Source organism: Capra hircus, chromosome 15, assembly GCF_001704415.2.
Source record: "Capra hircus breed San Clemente chromosome 15, ASM170441v1, whole genome shotgun sequence".
Taxonomy (NCBI): domain Eukaryota; kingdom Metazoa; phylum Chordata; class Mammalia; order Artiodactyla; family Bovidae; genus Capra; species Capra hircus.
In genome coordinates this window covers 16,902,403-16,930,177 of record NC_030822.1, presented here as the reverse complement: position 1 = coordinate 16,930,177, position 27,775 = coordinate 16,902,403, and the positions used below count along the sequence as shown (strand labels likewise).

General features: G+C 44.6%; 1 protein-coding gene across 1 annotated transcript in view; it reads right to left on the bottom strand.

The window, feature by feature from the left end:
* The window catches only part of PAMR1 (peptidase domain containing associated with muscle regeneration 1), an 82,294-nt gene extending 57,176 nt beyond the window's left edge, over positions 1-25,118 (bottom strand). Inside the window, exons 1-2 of the mRNA XM_018059238.1 lie at positions 24,667-25,118; positions 867-1,043 (exon numbers count right to left, since the gene is read on the bottom strand). Coding sequence (XP_017914727.1) covers positions 867-1,043; positions 24,667-24,739 — 250 coding nt within the window. The 5' untranslated portion in view covers positions 24,740-25,118. The remainder of the gene's footprint in view (positions 1-866; positions 1,044-24,666) is intronic.

The following is a 27,775-nucleotide window of genomic DNA, read 5'->3' as shown; positions in this document are numbered from 1 at the left end:
TTCTCCTACCGCTAATCGGGCCTTTCCTCCAATCCTTTCTCCATATTGCGGCTGAAGAGAAAATCGGCTTTCACCTCTTTACTAAAAGATCTCCAAGTGTTACATAAAGTATCTTCAGGATATAGCTGAAACATCATAGTACAGCCTGCAGAGCCCTTCAGCATCTCACGCCTGTTCTCTCCTTAATCTTCTGTCTATTTCTTTCCAGGTTTCTCATCACACACACGCACACGCACACGCACACGCACACACACCCCTCCAGCCAGACTAAGCTATTTGCAGTTCCTTAATCTCCATGCTTTCTCTTGCCACGGAGCCTTAGCACGTGCTGTTCTCTATGGCCTGACCTCTCTACTAGGTTCCCTTCACACTCCTCAGCTTGCTGCTTCCGTCTTCAGCACGCATATCACCTCTAATAAGTCACCCACCCCCCCACCCCCTCCCCACCCAGGCTCCCATGGAACCCGTGTTCTTTATCACAGCACCTCCCATGATACATTACAGCTACCTATTTACTCTTCCATCTCCCCAACCAGGCTGTAAGTTCTAGAAATGCCAGGAATGTCTCTTTTTCTAAAGCACTGTGTTTCCAGTACTTGCCATAGTACACAGGGGCTGCGCAGTCTGTTTGCTCAATGAATGAATAAGTAGATGAATCCACAGCTTTGTAAGCTTGGCACTGGAAAGGGCACTAACTCCTCCAATTCCTCTGCCTGTATTTAGAGTGGGCGGAGTTATGCCACTTTTAATCATTATGGCATCACAGCCCCTGATGTCCACCTGTCAGAATTCAAGGGTTCTGCCTGCTTCCATCAGTGACCTCAGAAAACAAGGAGGCCATTCGAGGCCTCGCAGCGCACACTCACCTGGGTGAATCAGGCAGGAGTCACATTCATTCTCCTCGTTCCTGCAGCACGGGATGGTATAACCGACCACTTCCTTCTTTCCGGGGCACTCACATTTAATCTGATCGTATTCGCAGCACTCCCGACACATGATATTCCACTCAGCTCCAGGGCAGGCTTCATTAATGACTGTGTACTCTGAAACAGAAAGCAGCAAGTGAGGATGGAGGGCTTGGCAGGAATAGGTAAGACCCAGACGTAGTCTCCTGCCAAGAAGCACCTGGCCCTACAACCTGCCTGCAGGATGTTCAGATCCATCCAGTGGGGCACAGGTGAAATTTGTTATTTCAAATTTCAAAGGTGCTATTCAGTTTTATTTTTAATAAAAAAGAAATCATGTTCTATCAATATAGAATCTAAGTGGATTAACACACATACACATAAATAACAGAAAGCATACATTTCCTGAGTGTCTATGTTTATTTCTATTTTTGCTAGCGTATATCAGACCACTGCTTACAGCTACACGGGTTGTGCACTGCACAATCCCAAAAGGAACCATCCAGCTGCACAACTGCACGGCACAGTCCAGGCATTTGGGCCATCAGAAAAGTCTGGTGACCACTCTCGAGGCTAGTTCTATCAAGCACAAGGCTGAATGCCAAGTAGAGACCATGTCATTTCTTCCAAACTCGGCTCCTAGATTTTGCAGCAAACCATTTTCATGGTATCTTCAAAGCTAAAACCAGCAGAAAAGACAAAAAGTATCTTAATTAGTATGTTTGGGAGAATTGCAATGTTTTATAAGAGTGAACTCATTGGCAGAACTTCATTCAATCCCCCAATATAACTGAGTGTTCTTTCCCATGAGAAAACAGTACTCCCTTCTGGATAGAATTTCTCTCTTTTTTTCCTAAAATATATCTTAGGTGAATGAAAAGGAAAAACCATCTGGCAAAAACTATAAGAGTAATCAGTTGGAGGTTGCCCAGAGGAATCCAGGGTGAAAAAAAAGACAGACCTCACTTTGATTTCCTCTTCCTCCTGCCCCAACTCTCTAGTCCTGAAAAATTTAGCACTAAGATGATTGAAGCAGAAATAGGTCAGATAGGAAAGGACCTGGTCTCTACTTGGCATTCAGCCTTGTACTTGATAGAACTAGCATTGAGAGTGGTCACCAGACTTTTCTGATGGCCCAAATGCCTGGGCTGTGCCGTGCAGTTGTACACTTGGATGGTTCCTTTGGGAATTGTGCAGTGCACAACCTGTGTAGCTGTAAGCAGTGGTCTAATATACACTAGCAAAAAGAGATATAAACATAGACACTCAGGAAATGTATGCTTTTTGTATGCTTCCTCAAATAGCAGATATTTGAGGAAGAAAGCGAGTCTGGCTTCCCTGTGAAGACTTCCCTAAAGACCCCAGGCCAGGATCTTCATTAAACTTTGTAGACCCATGTAAACCAACTCTAAAATTTATGGTGGCTTCTAACCTCTTAAATTTCATAGCTTAGTTTTCTGTTTTCCTTCCCTAAATTTGGAAGTCTGACAAAGAGTAGATCATTCTTAATTTGCCAAGTAGAGTCATATAGAAAAACTCTCACCATCTTCTCTCGGCCTCCGGTCATAAGAACATTCTAGCATCATAGAAAGGGACCACTGGCATGATAAGGGACAGTTTCTTAGAATGAATACATGCAGTTTTATGAAAAAAAATCCCTCATTTCTTTTCCATGAACACTGGTAGAGCAGCAAAGATCCTCATACTGGCATTTGGGAACAACTGGCATCGATCACTATGATATTGTCACCGCTGGAATTTTGTTTCCTGAACTATTCTGTGAGCTCCTCTAGGACAGACACTAAAACTTACTTAGCTGAGCTTCTCATGTTTCTGATTTTGGTGGGATGAAATGAATACTTTTTAAAATCTAGAAGAGAATTTAATGGTTAAAAGTGAAGGAAAGTAGAAGAAAACATAGGAGTAAGTCTCCACGATCCTTGACTTGGTATGATCTTGGATTCTTAGGCATGACACAAAAAACAACAAAAGATAAACAGATAAATTGGATTCATTGAAACTAAAAACTTTTGTGCAACAAAGTGCATTCTTAAGAAAGTGAAAGGACAACTTAAAAATGGGGGGAAATTTTGCAAATCTAATAAGGATTTCATATCCAAAATACACAAAAGACCCCTTCCACTCAACCACAAAAAACCAAACAATCCAATTTTAAAATGGGCAAATGACATGAATAGACATTTCTCCAAAGAAAATATACAAGTGGCCAAAAAACACATGAAAAGATGCTCAACACCACAAGTCATTAGGGAACTGAAAGTCAAAGGCACAACAAGATAACACCTTACACATACCAGGATGGCTATAATTTAAAAAAGGAAAATAACAAGTGTTGACAAAGCTGTAAAGAAACTGGAATCCCCGAGTATTGCTCATGGGATTGTCAAATGGTGCAGCTTCTATGGAAACCAATTTAACAGCTCCTTCAAAAGCTAAACATTGAATTAATGTGCAGCTCAGTAATTCTACTCCTAGGTATATAATCAAAATTTATATACTCCAGGTATATAACCCCAAATCTAAATTAGAAACTGAAATGGATACTTGCAGCATTATTCACAATAGACAAAGGGTAGAAACAACCCAAGTGTCCACCAAGAGATGAGTGAATAAGCAAGCAGTGGAATATGTACACAATATTCTGAATGTGGAATATTATTCAGCCATGAAAAGGAACAAGATGCTGATACAAATAATGATATGGACCAACCTTGCAAACACACTAAGAGGCCAGACACATAAGGGCAAATATTGTGCCACCAAATTGTATGCTTAAAATGGCTTCTGTAGCAAATTTTGTGTTATTTTTATTATGCTTTTAATGTTAAAAAATAGTGAGAGAAATAAAAATGTTTAAAGGCTTAAGCATCAGAGTCAGACAGTTCTGGGTTTGGAATCCCACCTCTGCTACTTACGGGGTGTATGATCTTGGCTAAGTTAGTTTACTGACTCAGTCTCAGTTTATCATCCCATGAAATGAATTCATTATATAAAACTCAGGAGCTAGCTGAAAAGACTAGATAAGACAATGGATATGAAGAGTTTACATAGTGCTTACTACATAATGAACATTCAATAGCTATCAGCTTAAGAAGAAAGATACTATAACTCCATATTTCTCAAGGATCTCATTTTTTGAATATACCACATATCAACTCCTTACATAAAATGTTTCTGTTGTTTCCATCTGCATTTGGAACAAAACTTAAATGCTCTGGTATGGTTCCCAAGGCTTTTGAGAGCTGCTCTCTCCTGAGTCCTATAGCCCTTCCTTGGTGACTATTTTCCACCTTCTATTTCTCAAAGCCACAAAGGTCTTGCTCATCCCAGGGCCTTCACACTGGCTTTCCCCGTTGCCTCTATCAAAGCACTGGGCTTCGGTGGAAATGACCCCTGTTGAGAACGGTCCTCACTGACTTTCTCTTCTGAAGTTTGTGCCTCTGCTCATCCTTCCATAGTATTCTCTACCAGAGCATCCCAGTTGCTTGCTTTCGCAGCCTTTACCACAATGTATAATCCCTTTCTGTGTTTCCACTGACTGGTATGTCATCTGTCTCCCTCACATGACCATAAGCTGGCAGGAACCTCACCTGATTTGTCCACCATAAATAGGGATGGGCCCGGCATGCAAGAGACACTGGATAAATCCCTGTTGAATGAATCAGCCTCCACTCTAGAGCTTCAACAGTTAAGAATTTTCATCCAGTGGGTCAGAGCGATGAGCAAGGAGAGCTTGTTCTGCTCAATAATTTGCTGATATCAAACAGGGGCAGTTTCCCTCCCATGATGAAGGGTGTAAAACAACTGGCCCAGGTTATCTGACTTGGGTCCCAATCCCTTGGTGCCAGCCCCTGCCTTGTCTAGCCATATGATTTCCCAACTCTCTGAACATCTGACATGCCTGTTGGGTGTGGCTCACGGCTTACCCCTCGCCTTGCTCATCTGAGGGCAAGTACTCCATCCTTCCAGGTTTTCTAAGAATTTACAAATACTGATGACTCCTGGGGGACACTGACAGAATAAAACTTACTTGCAACTTTTGTAAGCCTTGTACTTTTATAAATGTGGAAAGCCAAGCAAGGCTCCACTTGCTCCGCTGCAGCAGAGGGTGGAGCCTGTTTCTCCTAAAGCAGCAGGCTAGTCCAGCCATGGAATACTGCGGGCCTCCCTTTACCCAAGAAATTAATTCCCTAAAATGCCTTCACTGGCATTTCTCTTTATTTCAATGAACAAGTCCACCTCTGCTCTCCCTAGCACATACATTAATTTTATAGGTATGGTCCAGAATATTGTATCGTCTTAGCCAAAGGGAACGACCCCAGGGAAGTCTGTTTCTATGCTGTCTGCCAAGTCAGCCAGCTGGCCCCTTCCCAAGCAGTCTGTCTGGAAGACAGAAAAACAGCCCCAAAGATGTACATATCTTGACCTCCAGGACCAATGAAAATGTGACCTCACATGACAAAAGGAATTTTGCCAATGTGACTAATTTAAGGATCCTGAAATGGGGAGAGAATGGGGGCTTGTCCAGGTAGGGCAAATGTAATCTCAAGGATCTTTATAAACGGGAGGCAGGAGGGTCAGAGTCAGAATAGAGGTGTGACAACAGCAGCATTAGATAGATCAGGGTGCTGTGCTTTCGAGATGGAAGAAGGGACCACAGCTGAAAGAACACAGGCAGCCTGCAGAAGCTGGATGAGGAAAGGAAACAGCTTCTCCCCTAGCATCCAAAGAATGCACGCCTGCCCTCACCCTGATTTTTGCCTCCTAAGGCTCACTCTAGACCACTGAGCTCCAGAACTGTACAAAAATACAACTGTACTGTTTTAAGCCACTAAGTTTGTGGTAACGTTACATCATCCACAGGGAACTTAACACACTGTGTCTTCTCAAAAGAAAGGTTGACTCAGGGCCAGTCATTTAACCACTCTGGTCCTCAGTTATCCCACTGAGCACAGTGCCAAGACTGTGGGTGAACTGATGAGTTCATTCTTTCATCCCACAAGTGTTTACAGAGTGTCCACCACGTCCCAGGTAGGAGGCTGAGAGCTGGGATACAATGGAGAGAAGAACAGACACCATTCCCGTGGAGTTTCATAGGGGAGCAGATGTTGGATAAAGGACCTCACAGACACAGGATCACTCACCGCGACAAGGAAACATACAACGCAGAGAACAAATGGCTGGTCAAGGAGGGGTATTTGCACCACGTCTACGGGACTACAGGGTTCAGTTCAGTTCAGCTCAGTTGCTCAGTTGTGTCCAACTCTTTTCGACCCCATGAACCACAGCATGCCAGGCTTCCCTGTCCATCACCAACTCCCGGAGTTCACCCAAACTCATGTCCATTGAGTCGGTGATGCCATCCAACCATCTCATCCTCTGTCGTCCCCTTCTCCTCCTGCCCTCAATCTTTCCCAGTATCAGGGTCTTTTCAAATGAGTCAGCTCTGCCCATCCGGTGGCCAAAATATTGGAGTTTCAGCCTCAGCATCAGTCCTTCCAATGAATATTCAGAACTGATTTCCTTTAGGATGGGCTGGTTGGATTTTCTTGCAGTCCAAGGGACTCTCAAGAGTCTTCTCCAACACCACAGCTCAAAAGCATCAATTCTTCGGTGCTCAGCTTTTTCTTTATAGTCCAACTCTCACATCCACACATAACCATTGGAAAAACCATAGCCTTGACTAGATGGACATTTGTTGGCAAAGTAATGTCTCTGCTTTTCAATATGCTGTCTAGGTTGGTCATAACTTTCCTTCCAAGGAGTAAGCGTCTTTTAATTTCATGGCTGCAATCACCATCTGCAGTGATTTTAGAGCCCAGAAAAATAAAGTCTGACACTCTTTCCACTGTTTCCCCATCTATTTGCCATGAATTGATGGTACCAGATGCCATGATCTTCGTTTTCTGAATGTTGAGCTTTAAGCCAACTTTTTCACTCTCCTCTTTCACCTTCATCAAGAGGCTCTTTAGTTCCTCTTCACTTTCTGCCATAAGGGTGGTATCATCTGCATATCTGAGGTTATTGATATTTCTCCCAGCAATCTTGATTCCAGCCTATGCTTCCTCCAGCCCAGCATTTCTCATAATGTACTCTGCATATAAATTAAAAAAGCAGGGTGACAATATACAGCCTTGATGTACTCCTTTTCCTATTAGGAACCAGTCTGTTGTTCCATGTCCAGTTCTAACTGTTGCTTCCTGACCTGCATACAGATTTCTCAAGAGGCAGGTCAGGTGATCTGGTATTCCCATCTCTTTCAGACTTTTCCACAGTTTATTGTGATCCACACAGTCAAAGGCTTTGGCATAGTCAATAAAGCAGAAATAGATGTTTTTCTGGAACTCTCTTGCTTGTTATGGGGGGTTAAATAAAATAACAAATAAAAATCTATCATCTGCCAAGATAAGATCACTTCCCAGGAATATGGAAGTGAGGGAGGAGGATACAGGGTTAATGGTGTTATTGACTCAGCCCCTCTGGTCTGGTAAGTCCATCACCTTTACTTCTCACCTGGCTGGAAAAGAGACAGGAAAGTGCCCTAAAACATATATGTAAGAAATAAACAGGTAAGTTTATTAAGAAATATTCTATGAAAAAATATTTAAAGTTGATCAGCTAAGGAGATCTGAAAATACAATAAGCAGACAAAAACAATCTCCTGGACTTTTCCGCCTCCAATTGTGACAAAGGGCACATTGGTCATTTGGCTTCAGATCTTCTGGAGGAAGAAATGGCAACCTACTGCAGTATTCCTGCCTTGAAAATTTCATGGACAGAGGATTCTGGTGGGCTACCGTCCAAGGGATCGCAAAGAGCAACTGAGCACGCACGCATGCATGAACGTACAGATTCAGGGAATTTCAATATGATGTTAAAAGCCAGTTACAAAAACTAGGATTTAAAGAAACACCAACAGTGGAAAATCAGCTGAAGGTTTTCCTGCATGTATGCTAAAGCATTTTAATATTTGTTTAGCTAAAGTGCTTTTATACTGTTCGTGCAATTTAATTTTTAAAATGATCCAGCAAAATGGGTAATATTTTCCTGTAAGTTAAAATAAGTTACTCTGACCTCTTCACTTTATCAGTGAGGAAAAGAGCTAAGTAGGAAATAAGCAAAGAGAAACTCCAAAGGCATTTTTTTAGGGAATTCTGAGAAGAAAGGGAGGCCTGCAGAATTTCAGGTTTAGGGAAGACATGAGCAAGCCTGCTGCTGAGGGCAAAATAGGCCAGGACAATCTCCAGTTTTTTGGGCTGCTGTAGGTGAACAAAGGTTACTTTGCTGTTCACATTTAAGAACAAACCCTTACTTGTTGTCTAACCTAGGGATTGGTAAATGGTTTTTGTAAAGAGGCAGATACATTTTTCTTGGCATTTTAACTTTATCTTGTTAATTTTTTATTAATTTTTGTTGGAGTGTAGTTGCTTTCCAATGTTGTCTTAGTTTGTGGGTCATGAGGTCTCTGTGGCAACTACTCAATAGAAAATAGCCACAGAGACCTCATGACCCACAAACTAAGACAACATTAGTCTTAGACAACATTAATATAAACAGATGTGCATGACAGTGTTTCAATAAAACTTTATTTACCAAAAAAAAAGAACAGTCTTATTAAACCGCAAATGAGTTTTATCCTGCCAGTGCTTCCTAGGAAATAAGTACAAATTAAGCATCAAGAACTCACAGAGCACCACCTTGGAATCAACCAAGGCACCAAACAGTAAAGCACGTGCCCATAATCACATAGCAAAATTGAACTCACAAAGTTCCGGGCACATTATACATTCATTCATTTATCTCAACTTTTCCACTGGATAAAGTATTTATTTATTTATTTATTTATAAAACACTCTATGAAAAGTGAAAGTGTTAGTTGTTCAGTCATGTCAGACTCTTTGTGACCTTAGAGACTATATAGCCCACGAGGCTCGTCTCTCCCTGGAATTCCATAGGCAAGAATACTGGCGTGCTTTGCCATTCCCTTCTCCAAGATGGTCTTCCTGACCCAGGAATCAAAACTGGGTCTCCTGCATTGCAGGCAGATTCTTTACCATCTGAGCCACCAGAGAAACCCATAAAAGACCCTATACTTTAATAGAAAAGATTTCTTGTGAAAGCATCAAAAAAATAAAATTATACATAAAGGATTCAGAAATAACTTACCCTTCAATTGTTATCTTTTAATTAACATATATATTCACACATAAAAGCTAAAAGATGTGTACACAGTCTTCTTAACCTCTCAAAACTGGTAACCTATTATATTTTTGGCTTTCTTTAGAAACTGCTTTATTTCTTTACTTCAGGCATGAACATCTTCTCTTGACCTTGAGTAGTCCTGAGAAGTGATTTTAAATTGCCACATTATTTTGTGTGGACAAGCGCTTCTCTTTCCTCTTTTTTTTTTTTTTTTTTTTTGTAAATCAGGGTAAACAAATATCAAGAGAGTTGCAGAGTAGTGGGTTGGCCAAAAGTTCATAAAATCTTACGGAAAAACATGAACAAATATTTTGGCCAACCCATTACTTTGGTATCATAGGCTTTGGAGATTTCATTTATAATGGTCCAGCTCTGCTTTTTCCTGAATTCACGCTGGAAAACATAAGACACTTAGCCTCTCAGTTCTGTCTTATTCATGCAAACACCAAGGCAATGAGAACAATGCCGACTGACTGGCACAGGTTCGGCTTTTGCTTATTTCAAAATTTTGTTTATTTGTTTGTTTTTGGTTGTGCTGGGTCTTCGTTGCTGCTCAGGCTTTTCTCTCCTTGTGGTGAGCAGGGGCCACCCCCTAGTTGCCATGCATGGGCTTCTCATTGCGGGGGTCTCTCGTTGCAGCATGGGCTCTGGGGCAGAGGGCTTCAGTAGTTGCAGCCCCCGGGCTCTAGGGAATAGGTTGAGTAGTTGCAAAGCACGGGCTTAGTTGCTCCACAGCGTGTGGGATCTTCCCAGATCAGGGACTGAACCCATGTCTCCAGCATTGGCAGGCGGATTCTTTACCACCGAGCCAGCAGGGAAGTCCAGGTTCAGGTTTTATAGATGTGGTGGAAAAGGTGAATGAATGAGTGAGAGAAAGCCGGCTGTCCTCAGGGCCTTCGGCATTGTTTTCGCAGCCTGGCAGCTAGCGCTAAGGCTCTCCAACACTGATATATTTCTCCTGCTGACAAGACGGAGAACACTTAATCCCTCAAACAACCAGGGCTTAACTCCACTGAAGGGCAGAAGGGGCAATGGAGTCCCCACAGCATCATCTCTGAGTAGCACACTTTTTCAACACCAGGTTTCAAGGAAATAAGCTGACACAGTAACTGTTCAGGCAAATCTGAAAAAAGTCAGAGACTTCTTGATGAAAACGTGAGTTGGCCTGTTCCATACATGATGTCGGTTGTCAGACCAAAGGCCCAGGCTGAGGCCACCCCAGAAGGTGGCAAAGAAAGGGGCTTTCATCAAGGGCTCACTCCTCTTTGATGTTAGAACATGCCTTTGTCTCCACTCAAAAACCCCACAGCCCTCCCCTCTAACCACATTTAATGAAAATCTCCACTGACTGTTTTGTTGTCCTTCACATTATAAACCTAAGACCAGAGGGGGGGAAGATGTAGGAATCAGAGTCCTACACTTAGGCAGCTTGGGCTGCCCTCTCATCCAGACTCACTCCCCCGCCTCCTCTCAGGCTCTCTGAACGCCCCGTATTGATTTCTAACACAGCACATTCCTAACCACCTGAAGGTCTGACCGCCCACTCCCTGGGGCTGATGACAGATGCCAGGCAAATCCCAGAAGGAAATGCTGTGAGTCAGGGGCGATGGAATGGTTACTAGGGCTCTTGATGACTCAGTATCTCCTCCTGTGACTTTGAAAACCACCCCACCACCAAGTGACTCTCAGTCCCAGCCTGGCTGGGTTCCCACCCTCAGCTAACCTTGGTCTTCCCCTTCTCATAGCTCCTCTCCTAATAAGATAATGATAGCTGGAAAGTCAACATGTTCATCATCCCCTTTGGGTATCAGGAGTGATAAGTCTTTCAATAGACTCCCTAGAAACCTAGTTTGCAGGCATTAGTACATTGGGGAGGAAAGGGAAGCAAAAATCAATCTGTCACTTTCTTCCCCTCTCCATCCTTTATTAAGCACACTGCTCCACTCTGTCACGTCTCATTTGTTGTCCCCTCTCCCTGGGTCCCAGCCCCCACAAGAATGTACCCAAGCCTTTGAAACAAACCAGTTCACTGAATCCTCAGAGCCACCCTTCAAAGTAAGTATCATGTTCTTCATTTAACAGATGAGGACACTCAGGAACAGAATGGTAAATAAATAGTCCTCGGTGGCACAGCTTTCAGGTGAAAGAGCCAGCTCTTCCTAGGGCCAAAGTCTTATTCTTGTCAACACAATTCTTTGATTCTAGAGAGTTCACAACTTTGACTTTACAGATCAAGAATGCATCACTGGCGAAGTGGACACACTTGAAAATCAGATTACTCAAATTTTCATGCTGAATCTGCCTCTCATTTATGCTGCTGGACAATCACAAACAAGACATCTTGCTGTGGCATTTTCCCCGAATCTCAAGAGAATAGATGTAGATTGATGGGGTTGTTAATCTCACTGCAATTAAACAGGAAATGAGCATAAAGTGCTTTGGAAGAAAAATTGCGTGTTTGTTGAGACATTACCATTCTCTCTAGAATTAAAACACATCAACAGATAAAGAAGATATGGTACATATATATGTTGGAATATTACTCAGCCATAAAAAAGAATGAAATAATGCCATTTGCAGAAACATGGATGGACCTAGAAATTCTTACACTAAGTGAAGTAAGTCAGACAGAGAAAGAAAAAAATATATATCACTTATGTGTTGAATCTAATAAAAAAATGATACAAATGAAGTTTTCTTACAGAACAGAAACAGATTCCCAGACCTGGAAATCAAATCTATGGTTACCAAAGGGGAAACACAGGGGGAAGTGATAAACTAGGAGACTGGGATTAATGTATACACATTACTATATATAAAATGTAATTAACAAGGACTTACTGTACAGCACGAGGAACTCTACTCAGTATTCTGTAATAACCTATATGGGAAAAGAATCTGAAAAAGAATATATATATATATATATATATATATATATATATCTGACTCACTTTGCTGTACATTCTAATGTACTCTAATGCAGTATAATTGATTTACAATATTGTGTTAATTTCAGGTTGTAAATCAACTATATTCCACAAAAAATTTTTTAAAAGCCATCATACGTGTGGCTAAGATACAGATGGCTAAGGGAACAAAAAGGGTGAGTAACTGTCTCCCCGAGAGGCCCACACATACATGGCATTTCCAAGCAGTCTGTTCTTGTTTCTATCACGGCATTCTGAGTTCCTCCCCCTTGCTTTTAGATTTCCTAATCTCTTCTCTCTAATACCTCCTCCTCCAGATGCCTATTTAAATAGGACATACCTCACCTCCTGCTGCTTCTCTTCTAGGAATAGAAATTCTACATCTATAGCCAAAGGGAATAAAACCCAAACTCGAGCATCTTGGAAGGGTCCCAAGTGGCCATTATCCTCAACAACTGTGCTAGAAATCCCTAGCACAGAAAGACAGCTGCTTCTGGGTTATTTCCAACACTGCAATATGAGCTGAATAGATTTTATTTTCTTAATTAGCATTGGCTACTAAAAATTTTTTAATAATGCACTTAAAAGTTCCTGGCAATAAAACTCAGCAAATATTATTTAAGCAAAGCATTAGAATGTATAAATTAAGAAACAATAAACCTTGGGAATTCCTTGACAGTCCAGTGGTTAGGACTCTGAGCATTCATTGAGGAAGGCCCAGGTTCAATCCCTGGTCAGGTAACTAAGATCCCACAAGTTGCACGACACAGACAAAAATATATAAATATTTTTTTAAAGTAATACAAGAAAAGATATTTCCTTAAGAAAACAATAAAACTTATGCTTACCCTAAAAATCTAATCTGGATTTCCTCAGACATAAAAACAATCCCACCTGTTCCCCAATCCTCCACATGTTTAAAACCTTCTTTCTGAGCCAGAGTCTGCCAGGGCTCTATGGGGGCCTTGGTCAACCACATCTATCCCTTTGCCAGGAGCCTCCAGAGTCAATGTCACTGTCTTCATGTTCAGGTTCACTGATGCCAAGCAGAAGCCAGGTTTTCCTTCTACCAAAGGCAGATGGCCAAGAGCAGATGTCAGGCTGAATGAGGGTGATGCACTTATAATGGTATGTCCTATGGTTCACTCAGCCCTAAGCTGGCAGCAGCTTCATGCAGGCTAGTCCTCATTATAGCTGCCTCCCCCAGCTCTACAAGCTTGAACAAGATGAAGGGGAACTTCTTTTGGCCTGAGGATTCCTGGCTGGCTCTACCCTTGAATCACAACAGGTGGCCATGGGCACCATCTCATGTTTGGGAGACAACATCACTGACCCAGAATCACCCACTCTGCAAGACACCAGCCCCTCAAATCCCTGCAAGAATCCAGCACATGGACAAACCTAGGCATGTGGAAGGAATTTCAGCCTAAGGTTGGAAGGCAGATGCATGATAAAAGCAGGGGAGAAAGCAAGTCTCAGAGAAATAAACATACGGTGAACCTTTGGAATTTTTTTTTTCCTGACACAGAGTCACAGATGACTAGGATAGGACTGTGCACCAAGATGAAGTGAGCCCGAAAAGGACCGTGTAAATTCCAGCCTACTAAAGATAGAATACCCAATACTTCTCCTTAATTCCTTCTGTGCTAGTGGGAAAAATACTAGAAAAGAAAGGAGCAGAAGATGACTTTAATTTCCTGAGTACTCATTTTTGCAAAGCATTATACTGAATAGGCTCTCTCTCTCTCTCTCTCTCTTTTTTTTTTTTTTGGCCGTGCCATGTGGCATGCAGGATCTTAGTTCCCTAACCAGGGATCAAACCCTCACCCCCTGTAGTGAAAGCTCAGTCTTAACCACTGGACCACCTAGAGATTGTCACACTAAATGAAGTAAGCCAGACAGAGAAAGACAAATATGATATGATAGCACTTATATGTAGAATCTAAAAACAAGGTTACAAATGAATTTATCTACAAATTAAAGTTACAGATGTAGAAAATAAACTTATGGTCACTGAAGGGTAAGGAGGAGGGAGGGTAAATTGGAAGGGAGGGATAAATCAAAGATTGGGATTGACACATAGACACTGCTGCTGCTGCTGCTGCTGCTGCTGCTAAGTTGCGACCCCAGAGACGGCAGCCCACCAGGCTCCCCCGTTCTTGGGATTCTCCAGGCAAGAACACTGGAGTGGGTTGCCATTTCCTTCTCCAATGCATGAAACTGAAAAGTGAAAGTGAAGTCGCTCCAGTCACGTCCGACTCTTAGTGACCCCATGGACTGCAGCCTTCCAGGCTCCTCCGCCCATGGGATTTTCCAGGCAAGAGTACTGGAGTGGGGTGCCAGTGCCTTAAAATAGATAACTAAAAAGGACCTACTCTATATCACAGGGAACTCTAGTCAACACTCTGTAATGGCCTATATGGGGAAAGAATCTTAAAAAGAGTGGATATGTGTATATGTATAGCAGATTCATTTCGCTGTCCACCTGAAGCTAACACATTGTTAATCAACTATACTTGGGTTTCTCTTTTTAACTTAACTTCACTCTGTATGACAGACTCTAGGTTCATCTACATCATTACAAGTGACTCAATTTTATTCCTTTTTATGGCTCAGTACTACTCCAGAACCTGCTATATAGCACAGGGAGCTCAGCTCAGTGCTATGCGATGACCTAGAGGGACGGGATGGGGAAGGTAAGGGGAGGCTCAAGAGGGATGGGACGTAAGTATACATATAGCTGATTCGTGCTGTTAGAGAGCAGAAACCAACACAGCATTGTATAGCAATTACACTCCAAACAAAAATTTAAAAAAAATAATAAATCAACTATATCCCAATAATAATTTAAAAGTAAATAGGTTATCTCATTTGTGTGTGTTAGTTGCTCAGTCATGTCCAACTCTTTGCAATGCCATGGACCGCAGCCCTCCAGGTTCCTCTGTCCATGGCATTCTCCAGCCAGGAATACTGGAGTGGGTCGCCATTCCCTTCTCAAACTCAAATAAAGACACTATTATTCTCAGTGTACAGGTTGGAAGGTGGTTGGAAGGTTGGAAATGAGCAGGACGACAGACTTCCTGTCTGTCTCTCAGCAGAAGTCCGAAGAGACGCTCCAATTTTGTAGATTTTCAAATTCCCTTCTTACCTTGTCCTCCATAATGGTGAGAGAGATATTCTTCAATGTTTTACTCATTATGGACAAGAGACCTGAGTTTTCCAAACTGTATTCCATGGAGTACTAAATTCACTGATGGTATAAGGTATGACATGAAAGAGGTTAAGTAATTTTCCAAGAAAAGAGCCATAAATAATGGAGGCAGGATTCAAACTCTGGCCCATGTTTTAAATCATAATACTCTACACCCCATGTTTATACACGTCCACCCATATACACACAGAAGTGTATATATAACTATATCTATTTCCTAAAGGAAATCAGTCCTGAATATTCACTGGAAGGACTGATGCTGAAGCTGAAGCTCCAATACTTTGGCCATCTGATGCTCAGATAACAGAGCTGACAAATTGGAAAAGATCCTGATGTTGGGAAAGATTGAAGGCAGAAGGAGAAGGGGACGACAGATGATAAGATGGTTGGATGGCATCATCGACTCAATGGACATGAGTTTGAGCAGACTCCAGGAGACAATGAAGGACAGGGAAGCGTGGTGTGCTGCAGTCCATGGGGTCACAAAGAGTCAGACACTACTGAGCAATGGAACAACAACAACCATACCTATACTTTTATTTTTCTGTGTGCATGTATATTCAAACTGGAACACATCCATACTAAGATATCAGCGTCAAGAACGAAATACATAAAATGGCCAGGAAGAGCTAAATCTTTGCTGAGAAGGTTATGGGTTGGGCAGAAAACCCTTAAAAGGAATAGCTGCTTTATTCCTTATCCACTGTAGTCATCCAATCTGAAACAAGTCTGGGCAGAGACAGGAGGCAGGCAACGGGAGGGCTAAGGGAGAAACCGTGTTGCATGACAACAAGAACAATATTTAGGAAAGGGAGGAATAAAGCTGTTCCCAGAAACAGCAAACAGGGGTTGATGAACAGCTCAAACTCACGTGCTGTCTCTATGGGATACAGCACCAGTGTAAACAGCCCAGACCGCTTCCGGGGTGTACAAATCAGGATCATGGTGCCTGAGCTATACCCAAACTAGCAGACAGGAGGGTAAATAAGAAAAGATTGGAGACAAACCAACATGTGTGTTGAGGTGGGAGGAGGTTAACTGGTAATGAATGGACTTGGATCTTGAACTCAATGTTCCCAGGAGCTAGAAGGATGCACGAATATTCTCCTCATTTTTGAAGTGGGGACAGGGTAACTGTCACCAAGGTTACAACCTAAGTGGGGAAGTCAAGTCATAGCTCTAACCGCTCCCTGGGACTGTCTCATCACCACGTGCACCTTAATTAGAGTCACACCTCATTCCGCCCAATGATCCCAAGGCAGTCACATTACTGTGAGCACCGTGCAGAACAGGAATAAGCTTTCTTGGTGAACTACGCAGGTCGACGCTGGTGAGGACTTTTACCACAGCAACAGGTCCAGGATCATCCCAATGGTTCTTTCAACGTCTCAGCAAGTGTGAAGTGAGCAGGACAACAGACTTCCTGTTTGTCTCAGCAGAAGTCCAAAGAGACGCTCCAATTTTGTAGATTTTCAAATTCCCTTCTTACCTTGTCCTCCATAATGGTGAGAGAGATATTCTTCAATGTTTTACTCATTATGGACAAGAGACCTGAGTTTTCCAAACTGTATTCCCTGGAGTGCTAAATCCACTGATGGTATAAGGTATGACATGAAAAGAGGTTCTGCTGCTGAACAACTTTTTAAACGCTAGTAACAGCTTGCTTTATTGTAGGGCTTTGCCGAGCCTATAATATTCTTTGTACCAAGTTAATTCCCACATTCCCCAAACTTATTCCACCATGACATCCTAGGTTTTATTATTTCTGCTGAATATCCTTTAATATTAGTATCTCATTAAACCTACTTTGGAAAACACCAGGCTAGACCATGAGCTCTCTCAACAGATTACAAGTGTCTTTAGGAAAAGGACTGGTCTCATTCATCCTGCTATCTCCAGTCTGTTGAATAAATACACGAATGCAGACACATCAGGCATATGTGATTTCCAGGGTCAGGTTATTTGTGACAAAGACTGCTGTTAGAAACGGCTCCTGCTATGACCTTTTGGAGTCTATTTTACAGGGACTCCATTGGGGCCACTTCTGTTGTTTAGTCACTCAATCGTGTCTGACTCTTTGCGACCCCAAGGCCTGTAGTCTGCCAAGCTCCTCTGTCCATGGGATTTCCCAGGCGAGAATAGTGAAGTGGGTTGCCATTTCCTCCTCCAGGAGATCTTCCTGACCCAGGGATCAAACTTGAGTCTCCTGCATTGGCAGGTGGATTCTATACCACTGAGCCACAAGGGAAGCCCCAATTGGGTCCATTACTATTACACATATTTTGCTTTTTGGTGTATTACAGTTTGTCTCTCATTTCCATGAAGACTTGAATATTCACTTGTTCTGTTCTACCAGTGAATTGGCCAGGGGAGCCAGGTTTGCACAGAAAGGAGGCTGAACATCACTTAGAAGCAGGCAGTGGACCACCCAGTGGGAGGCAGAAAGCCAAACAAGAAAGAAGTAAGGCAATAAAGATTCTTTATACCAGCCAAGCCCTTCCTTCTGCTTGCATCCCAGGTGAGTGACGTGGTATATTAGAAAATATGGGAGTAGATGCTACCAGCTAGAAGCTAAGCTCAGGCAACTCATCCTGGGCACCCTAGGTGTCCTCCACCATCACTACTGACTTCCAAAGTGGGGTCGCACAATATAGGGGATTAACTGATCATCTTCAAAGGAATCCTGTGAAGTAAACTGGCGTAGAACTGGGTTTGGAAAACTGACACTTCAGTTCGCCGAAGTCCTCAAATGATTTGATTTGAGGCAAACCAGGCCAACATCCCTCCTCCACCCAGTGGTTTTCCATTAAGCTAGCTGGAAATTTATTTTAACCAATCATAAATTCAGCTTATGAGGACAATTGCTGCACCTCCCCATGAGCTAAAGTTGCCTGAATGTGTTCCTCACTCTGTTCTGGCAGCAGCAGCCCTGGTTTTCCAATCACCAAATCAACTGACCAGACTTCTAGTTACCGACACTCGCTGCCAAACCACTAACTCAGCCCCCTGAAACAGCCAGAGTCTCGGAGAGGACAGTGATAAAGATGCCTACACTGCAGGGATAAAGGCATGTCCCCAGCTCCAGAGGCAGAAGGTGACAGAAACATGTGTCTTCATTTGGGCTCTCTTAACCACTCGACAAAAGACCCAAAAGACAGCAGATCCTCATTCAAGGTTGAAATGAACTGGTTAAAATCCATCTCAGTATTAATGGAGGGAGGCTGCATCTCCATCCCCTGCAATATCCATCAGCTGTGTTATGCCAAAAAAAGAAGAAAGAAAAATGCCTCCCCTTATTCATGCCAGGCCTGCTACTCCTATTCCATCACCTAAGAATTTACACGTTGACGATCTTGACAGAATAAATCCATAAAAGACTAGTGCTCCACAGTCTCGGGGCCAGGCATGAAGCATGTCTCATCCTTAACTCTGTCGCTCCACAAACAGAAACGTGATTTTGATTATAAAATTTGACCATGAGACAAAGAAATTCTCACTTCCCATGTCTAATCATAATGAGATGCATGTGCCTGTGGACAGCTACCCAGAAGTGAGTGGGATTTGCGATCTGCTTAACATTCCTGTTTCCTCTAGAAAATGGCTCTTCTTGGGTTCCACGTGGTCCCACGGGGAGTGCTGAGGTCTCTCCCTCGTCACTTACATCCATTCAGCCTCCACAGTGGTGAGCATGTGACCTTGCTGACTCAGGGGCCGGAGAATATCAGCTCTTGGAATATCCACAGGATAACCAGAACTCTTTACTATCACCACGATCCTTATGATTTGGCCAAAATACAGACAGAAGATCTATCACAGTTGGACCCACTACCGACTATAGCAGTGTTACTGCTTTGGTATATGCATTATGGGGTCAGACTGGGTTCAAAACACTGATGTCCAGCTCTGAGACCTGGGCAGGTACTGTACCTCTCTCTCAGTATGGAAACGAGGGATAATAACTACTCACCTTGTAGGTATGTTGTGAGGATTAAATGAATGCCTGTAAAACATATAGGAGAATGCCTGGTATTTACCACAAATACCAGTAGATTATCTGGGATCTGGTCCCTTAGGTATGAGGCTTCCTCCACTGGTGTTTCCACCATTACAGGTGAAATATCTGATGTGCAGCCCTACTCACTCCACTCTCAGCCCACACAGGCTCTGTGTCTGTATCACAAATAACAACCGAGAACAATGAAAGGAACAGCGTTGGGCGGTGAGTAGCAGAAAGTCCCATTGGTTCAGAGAAATATCTCCAGCCAACTCTAATTCTCTACCTTCCCTGAATGGTTTTGTTCATAGATATGAAGTTTGACTTTTCCTGCATTTCACTTCTTTCTCTCCATTATAAACCTAATGCTTTGGCCCAGATCTTGGGATGACTGACAAACAGAACTCCTTAAACACAGACCAGGCTTGAAATCTGATAACTTTCTGCCACTGATCTGGTAGCTTTCAAAGCTCCAGCTGGCCTCAGGGTCCTCTGCCCTGGAATTCAGGAATTAGAAAATGTAAACACTGCTTTTCCCTCCCCTTTAAAATAAAATGAGAGGGTTCTGGGCTCTTGTGACTTTCAAATATCCACAAAGTGGGGGTGACAGGTCCTCCCACATGAGGGGAGGAGCAGGGTATCACTTTCCCTCATTTATTACTGAAATGTACACCCTTCTCCCCAAATCAATTGCAGCTTCTAGAAATAGGCTCAAAAAAGGCAGGTAGAGAGGTTTTCTCTTGCATCGGGATCGGGCACCCCTAGGAGAGCAGATGGAAATAATTTTCTGACTTAAGGCCAATCATTAGGTCCTCCAGACACCATGAGACGCCATAATCTCAGCCATTGCCGTCTAGCCAGGGTAACCCAGATGCAGATAAATTTAAGTCAAACCCACAGTCCCTGCCAGTAGCATTCCAAAGCCCTCCCTAAGGCTTCTGGATATTTCTAAGGGACTTACATGCTCCAGGTCATCTCTGCCTCTGGGTCCAAAGGTGCTTTGTCCCCAGCTTACTGACCCAAATATAATACCCAACCTCACCCTCAACTTCAGCCAACAGCCTGCCCTCAAGGGCATTCATAAAACATTTTACTGGTGGTCATAGAGGTGAGATTGTGTTCCACAACACACACAAGTGAAAATATATTTATGTTCCTGTCAGCTGCAAAATGCTCACTTGTTCTTCTCCTCATTCAGCACCCAGCTTTCCACTTTTTCTCTTTCACATCCCATTTCTCCCCCATCCCTCCCAGGAACAGAGGTCAACAAGGCAAATATAAGCAGGGACCAGCAGGTAAGACACCTGTGAACTGAGAAGTGGAGTGTCAGACCAGACAGAGGACCCAGTCCACCTCAAAGCATTCAGGTTCAAAACCTTTCAAGCACTATACCCTGCTAAATATTTCTGCAGACCTTTACCCAAAGGCTGCCAGTCCTTCCATGTTATAGTCTCCCTCTTTGCCAGAGTCACCCCACAACACAACAGTAGCACCACCCACATGGGAGAGAGCAAGGACCCTCTCCTGCCACGTGTGTCCTGAAACCACACCACAATCACATGCGTGTCAGTGTAGGAGGCTGTTAGCTGTGTGAGTCTGTCAGCCGGGTACCAGGTGAGCTTGAGCTCAGGAAGCTGACAGTCTGGGCTCACCCCAGGCTCCACTAATCTTGTGTTTTCTTTTTATCATTATTGCTGTACTGTGCTAAGTCACTTCAGTTGTGTCCAACTCTTTGCGACCCCATGGACTGTAGCCTGCTAGGCTCCTCTGTCCATGGGGTTCACCAGGCAAGAATACTGGATTGGGTTGCCATTTCCTTCTTCAGGGGATCTTCCAGGCCCAGGGACTGAACCTGCATCTCTTTATATCTCCTGCATTGGCAGGCAGGTTCTTTACCACTAGCGCTACCTGGGAATCATTTCTGCAGCAAAATGTAAATAACACAGACTTACCATTTTAATCACCTTTAAGTGTACAGTTCAATGGCCTGTGTAACCATCACTGCTATACATCTCCAGAATGTTATCATCAGATCACTGACACTCTACGCCCATTAAAAACTAACTCCAATCCCTCCTCCTCCAGCCCCTGGTAACCACTGTTCTACTTTCTGCCTTTATGAATTTGACTCCTCTAGGCACCTCACATAAATGGAATCATACAGCATTTATCTTTTTGTGTCTGGGTTCTTTCACTTAAGCATCATGTTTTCAAGGCTCATCCACGTTGTCATTTTAACCAGAACTTCACTCCTTTTTAAGGCTGAATAGTATTCCATTGCGTGTATAGACCCACATTCTGTTTACCCACACGTGGGTTGTTTCTCCCTTTTGGCTGCTGGCAATAGTGTTGCAGTGGACATGGGTGTGTGAATATTTGCTGGAGTTTCAGCTTTCACTTATTTTGTGTCTATTCCCAGAGGTGGAACTGCTATATCAAATGTTTCATTCTTCCAGGAACCCTGCCTATGTATCTTTGAACAGGGTACAGACCCTCTCTAAGCCCCATCTGGGGAATAACAGCACCTGCCCTGCTTCGGGTTAAACACTGAGCTCATCATAAATGCTCAGATGTTTACTCTCCTCCTCTTCCTTTGAGGTACTCTGACCAAATGATCTCTCCAGTCACTCCTAGCTCCTGAAACCCATGATCCCACCATCAAATTATTTCCCTGTTGGGAAAGCTAGGAGTTCTCAGAGTATATATCAAGGGAAAACCCTCTTCATAGTCCCCACAAAAATCTAGCCCTGCCAAGAAGGCCCAATTTTCATAGCTCTCTCCTTGGAATTTGCTAACACATCCCATTATAAACCAACATCTAATTTTTCTTGCTACTCCTTCCCCCTCGCTTTCTTTCCACATTCCCTTTCTGTACTGCTTGCTCCTGCCCACTGCATATCTGGGCTTCAAATTATCCTCCCCGGTTGCCTGGATGCTCGCTCCCCACCAGCTAATGTCTGTTGGAAGCAACACTTGTGAAGTTATTCATGTGAAAGCTTCATTCCCCAGAGTCACATCTTTTCAATGAGTTGTTCCTTTTAGGCTGGATCCTGCTGGCAGAGCTACTGCTATTTGGTGAAGTCAGTGGAATTGGGTTTCTCCCCTCACATGCTGTTTGTGTTGGGTTATCACTTGGCCTGATGTTTGGATTCTCATCCTCAGACACGTGTCCCGAGTCGATGAGCAACAACCGTCTGCCGTGCCATCCCAGTGGATGTTTACATTTCATCAAATGCTCTTTTTAGAAAAGTAATTAGAGGAAATATGCTGCTAAGCTTTCCTTGACGGGGGCCAGATTCAGAATTCCAGCAGGGAGTGGACTCACTCACTCACAACTTGAAATATTTTCCTTCTCCACTCCATCCCTCTGTGCTCCCTTTAAACGTGAATGTTCGACAGACAATGAAATAGCCTTGCTCTCCGGCTCAGTCAGCAGCTTGGCTGCCCAGACACCATGCACACTTCCTGAAGCTCTTCTTTTCTGTTTGGCTTTTTTGTTGTTGTTAGTTTTGTTTTGGTCTCTAAGTTGCGTCCGACTCTTTACGACCCCATGGACTGTAGCCCGCCAGGCTCCTCTGTCCATGGAATTCACCAGGCAAGAGGACTGGACTGGGTTGCCCTTTCCTTCTCCAGAGGCTCTCCCCCACCCAAGGATTGAACCCCTGTCTCCTGCATTGGCAGACGATTCTTTACCAGAGTCAGCTTTCTTTCCTGAGTAATAGGTATAAGAGATTCTCAGGTCAGGGATAAGCGGGTTTTTCAGATCCTGGGCAAGGAAAAAGGGGCAGCTGAGCTTTAGTTTTCTGCTTTTATGGGTTTCAGCCATCTCACCTACCACGTTAGAAAAAGAGATGCAGAGACAAGAAAACTAAACCTGGGAGCCTGGCACTATTGGAGGAAGCGGGCTCCTCTGGAGTTGGGCTTGGGCCACCGTGCCCTGGAACGCTGGCTCCAAAAGGCAGAGGTGGAACAGGGACAAGTCTTAAGGAAAAGTCGCCAACTAAACCCCGGGCAGGTGGCTGGGTTAAAGGATTATCAGACTCCACCCTCCCGGGCTCCTTCTCCCTATATTATTGGGCTGTTTCGGACACCAGTAAGGCAAAATTCAAACGAAACACTCTTCAGCTTGAGAGTAAATCAGCAAGGAAGATTTCACCTGGGGCTGTCAGGTAGATGGAAAGTATTGACTAAAATGGGGGGGAGGGGTGTGTGTGCTTTTCATGTATCTCGGTTTTTGTTCCTTCACCATGAAGCGACGTGTGCCGAGGTCCAGCTTCCCTTCTACAGTGGCTGATGGCTTTCTACACCCTCACCACCCAACTTACTGTTTCATTGTTGGGCGCTTGCCAGCTCCACGCAGCAGCGAAGCACCCACTCCCTAAGTAAAGCAAAGGTGACAGGTCCCCAGCACAGGCGGCAGGTAACCCCCACAGAGGGGAGCAGCAAAGCCTCATACACTCCCTGCTCCTCCACAAAGCTTTCCTGTTTTATCACCTGTGCCTCTTACCTCCTGAGCGCTCACCTTGCCTCCTGACACCTGGCTTCTCTAGCCATAGAGGGCCAGATGCTCCTAAGAAGTCCTCCTTCCCCGCTTGCCCAGCAGCAGTCACAGGACAAGCCTGCTCTCCCCCTGCTTCTGCTGGGTCAAGAGGCTCCCAAGAGCTCTGTCTGGGTCTTGTTTCAACCTCACTTGCCCCAGGAGCCTATCTGAAGTGGGGTTTGTGGCTCAGAAAATGACATGTGAAAAACACAGAAGCCACAGTTCTTTCTAAATAAACTCTGCGCATCCCCAAAATCAACTTGCACTCTTCACCCCGGCGGCCTTTTCTTCTTCTTTCTCATCCTTATCGGAAAGGAAGTGTAGGAAAGGAAGTGTATATATGCTGAGTGAGCACCTCTCCTTTGCTGGGAATCTGTTCTGAACGCTTGTGGTGTGAGATTTCCTCAACAAGATGCTTCAGGACAAACACCCTCGCTGCAAGCCCTGCTCTTATTCACCTCTTTCCTCCCAGCTCACCTGGGAAGGGGCTTTTTCCAGGTAGAGATTTGGCTTTTGCATGTCAGAGGGGGCACCTGAGCCTGGGTAGAACCCCAGCGATAATTTTGTGCTTTAAAAAGCTAAAAAAAAAAAAAAAAAGGCACATAAAACGGAAGCTGGTACATTTCCTGAGGCAGTTCAGTCCCACAAGTTGGGATGGCAGAAAAACGGTGTCACGTTCTTAGAAAGAAAGAGGGACACTTCAGCACCACTAGCCAAGCCCCCAAGATTCGCACTAGAAGAAAGCTCACCACCACCACCCACAGACACACAAGCACCTTCTCTTGGGACACCCCGTTCCTGCCCCCCAGCTAACCCCAGGAGACAAAAGTCCCCTCCTGGGGGCTCCTGAATGCGACCCACAGTACCTCTTGGCAAGGACGAGATGAGAAGGAGCTGCAGGAAAGTAAGCCCCAGCTGCGGCCACCAGCCCAGCTCCATCGTTCCCTCGGCGGTGCCCGGAGTGACTGCTGGGGAGGGACCGAGGCAGGCCGGCGGGCAGGCGGCTCCTACGCGGACCTCCCCAAGCCCCAGCTGAGCGGGAGCTCGGGTTTCAGCTCGCCAGGCTCTCCCATCCTCATCCGAGGGGAACCACCTTCAGCCGGCGCGACGTCAGCCCAAACCTCTCCTCTCTGCGGCCGCCTTAACCCTTGCGGAGCCCGGGGAGGTGTGGCCACGCGGGGAGGCCCCGGGCTGCGGCTGGAAGGGGAGCTGCGGGGCACGGAGGCCCGCCCAGGTCCGGCTGGGCTCCCCCAGGCGGTGAGGGCAGGGGAGAAGCCCGCAGGACCCTGAATGGGGGGCGGAGGTAGCCGGGGCTGCGCCCCCTACCCCCCCAACACCTCCCCCCCACCTTAGGTGAGGTCTGAAGCCCCACCCCCACCTCCAGCCCGGATGGGAGGTCCAGTGCCTGCCTTGACTGCACACACTGAGTCCGCCAGATTAAACGCCTGGCCTTGGGGGAGGGGGTGAGCGGGAGATGGGAGAAAAGCAGTCAACCTGTCTCCCCCCTCCACCTGTATCCCCAGTCTCCTTCCTGCCCAGCGTTTGCTCCCAGCACTCACAGTCTGGAAACCTTATCCTTTGCCTCTATAGGCTACTGGGGGTATTCTGCATGGACCCACAGCGCCCATTATGGTGAGTTCAGCAGCTTAAAGAGCTCCTGTCACATGCCAGGCAGGGTACTGGGCTCAGGGATAAAAGAACACGCAGGCATTTTCCCGGTAGTGAGGGCGTTCAGTCTAGGTATGGAGATAGCAAATGAGACGTTGAAGTGAGGAGGAAGGATGTGTTACAAGATAACAGCTGACATTCTTGCTCAATTTCTCTGTGCCAGGCATCTGAGTACCATACATGTATCAACTCATTTATTCTTCATAATACACCTGTCATTCAGTCTTACAGAGACAGATAACTGGGGCATGAGAATTCAATAGCTCATCCAAGTAAATGGCAGAGCCAGGGTTTGAACCCAAGCAGCTTGGGTCCAGAAGCTACAATCCCAGCCAGCAGGCACACTGCTTCTTAAAATTCTGTGTATGCAGTGTTTTATTTAGCCATTATAGTCACCATGTACAGTAGATGGCACTGTCCCCGTAGTATGGACGCCAAAACCAAGACTCAGAGATGAAATGACTTGTTCAAGGTCACTTGGCTGGAGCTGTCAGAGTAGGATTGACACCCAGGTCTAACTCAGGGAAGCGCTGGGGTTTCAGGACATGCTTGATCTCAGTTTGTGAGGTCAGATGAAGAACCGAGGTTGGGAGGAGTGATCATTTAGGCCTAGATCACTGGGAGGCTTCCCAGAACTGGGGAAGCTTGAGCTGGGACCTGAGAGAGGCAGGATCTCAATCTATGGAGGGAGTGGGGGAGGTCTTTCTAAGAAAAAGGGCTGAGTTCATCTAGTGCCACTGGGAAATAAATGACTATTTACATGTTTAATTAAAGGATACTTTTTTCCTTTAATTATCCTTTCTTCAAAGGATCCATGACAATGTAAACGATTAAAATGAATTTTAGACACACACACGCACACACACACATATATGGAATCTAGAAAGATGGTACTGATGAACCTATTTGCAGGGCAGTAATGGAGATATAAAAACAGACTTATGAACACAGTGAAGGAGAGGGTGGGTCAAATAGAGTAGCTTTGAAACATATACAATTCCATATGTAAAATAGATAGCTGGTGGGAATTTGCTATATGATGCAGGGAGCTCAAACCCAATGCTCTGTGACAACCTAGAGGGTTGGGACCACGTGGGAGGTGGGAGGGCAGTTCAAGAGGGAGGGGACATATGTATCCCTATGGGTGATTCAGGCTGATGTATAGCAGAAACCAACACAATACTGTAAAGCAATTATCCTCCAACTAAAATAAATTTTTACAAAATGAATTTTAGGGACTTCCCTGGTGGTCCAGTGGCTAAGACTCCAAACTTTCAAGGCAGGGGGCCTGGGCTTGATCCCTGGTCAGGGAACTAGCTTCAACTAAGAGTTCAAATGCCCATAACTGGAGATCCCGCATGCCACAACTAAGACCCGGTGCAGCCAAATAAATAAAATAAATAAATATTAAAATGAATTTTAAACAGTTTTGAGATTACACACACACACACACACACACATAATCTCATTGGAAAAGACCCTGATGCTGGGAAAGATTGAAGGCGGGAGGAGAAGGGGATGCCAGAGGATGAGATGGCTGGATGGCGTCACCAATGGGGTGGATATAAGTTTGAGTAAGCTCCAGGAGTTGGTGGTGGACAGGGAAGCCTGGCATGCTGCGGTCCATGGGGTCGCAAAAAGTCGGACACGACTGAGCAACTAAACTGACTGATACAAACACACACACAGACATATCTCAGAACAAAAGCCAACTCAAGAGGATAAACACTCTGTACAGTTTGGAGAGAGACGGTAAAGAGAAAGCATGTAGTCATGGTGCTTGGATTTTATTCCATAGTTAATGGAAGACTCTGTTTAGGAGCAGAAGGTGTGGGGCCCAAAGCAAAGTCCGAGAAGAAAAGCCTTCCCAGTGTCCAGAATGGGGGATGGAGGAGGCTAAGGCCTGGCTAGAGAGAACAGCCTGGAGCAAGGAGCAAGCAGTGGAAGTTGAAGGGAAAACAGTGGGAGGAACTTGGGGAAGGCAGAATCCTGGGACTCAGAACAGCCTGGGAGTGCAGGAGCGCAGCCACAGGGACTCCACTTGGGGAAATCCCTGAAAGCCAGCCCTGCTTCTGGGGCCCACCGCAGCCAAAAGACTGGGAGCAAGAACCTAGCGGTCAAATCCTCCATTCACCACCAACTCTCAGAATCTCAACTGTCTCATCTGTAAAATGAAAATAATAACCAAAGCTACTTTGTGGACTATTTGGAGAATTTAATGAGATTATGTACATAAGATCCTTAGCACAGGGTTGAGCTCGTTCTAAATGCTCAATAAATATAAATCACTGTCTGTATTATCTGTCT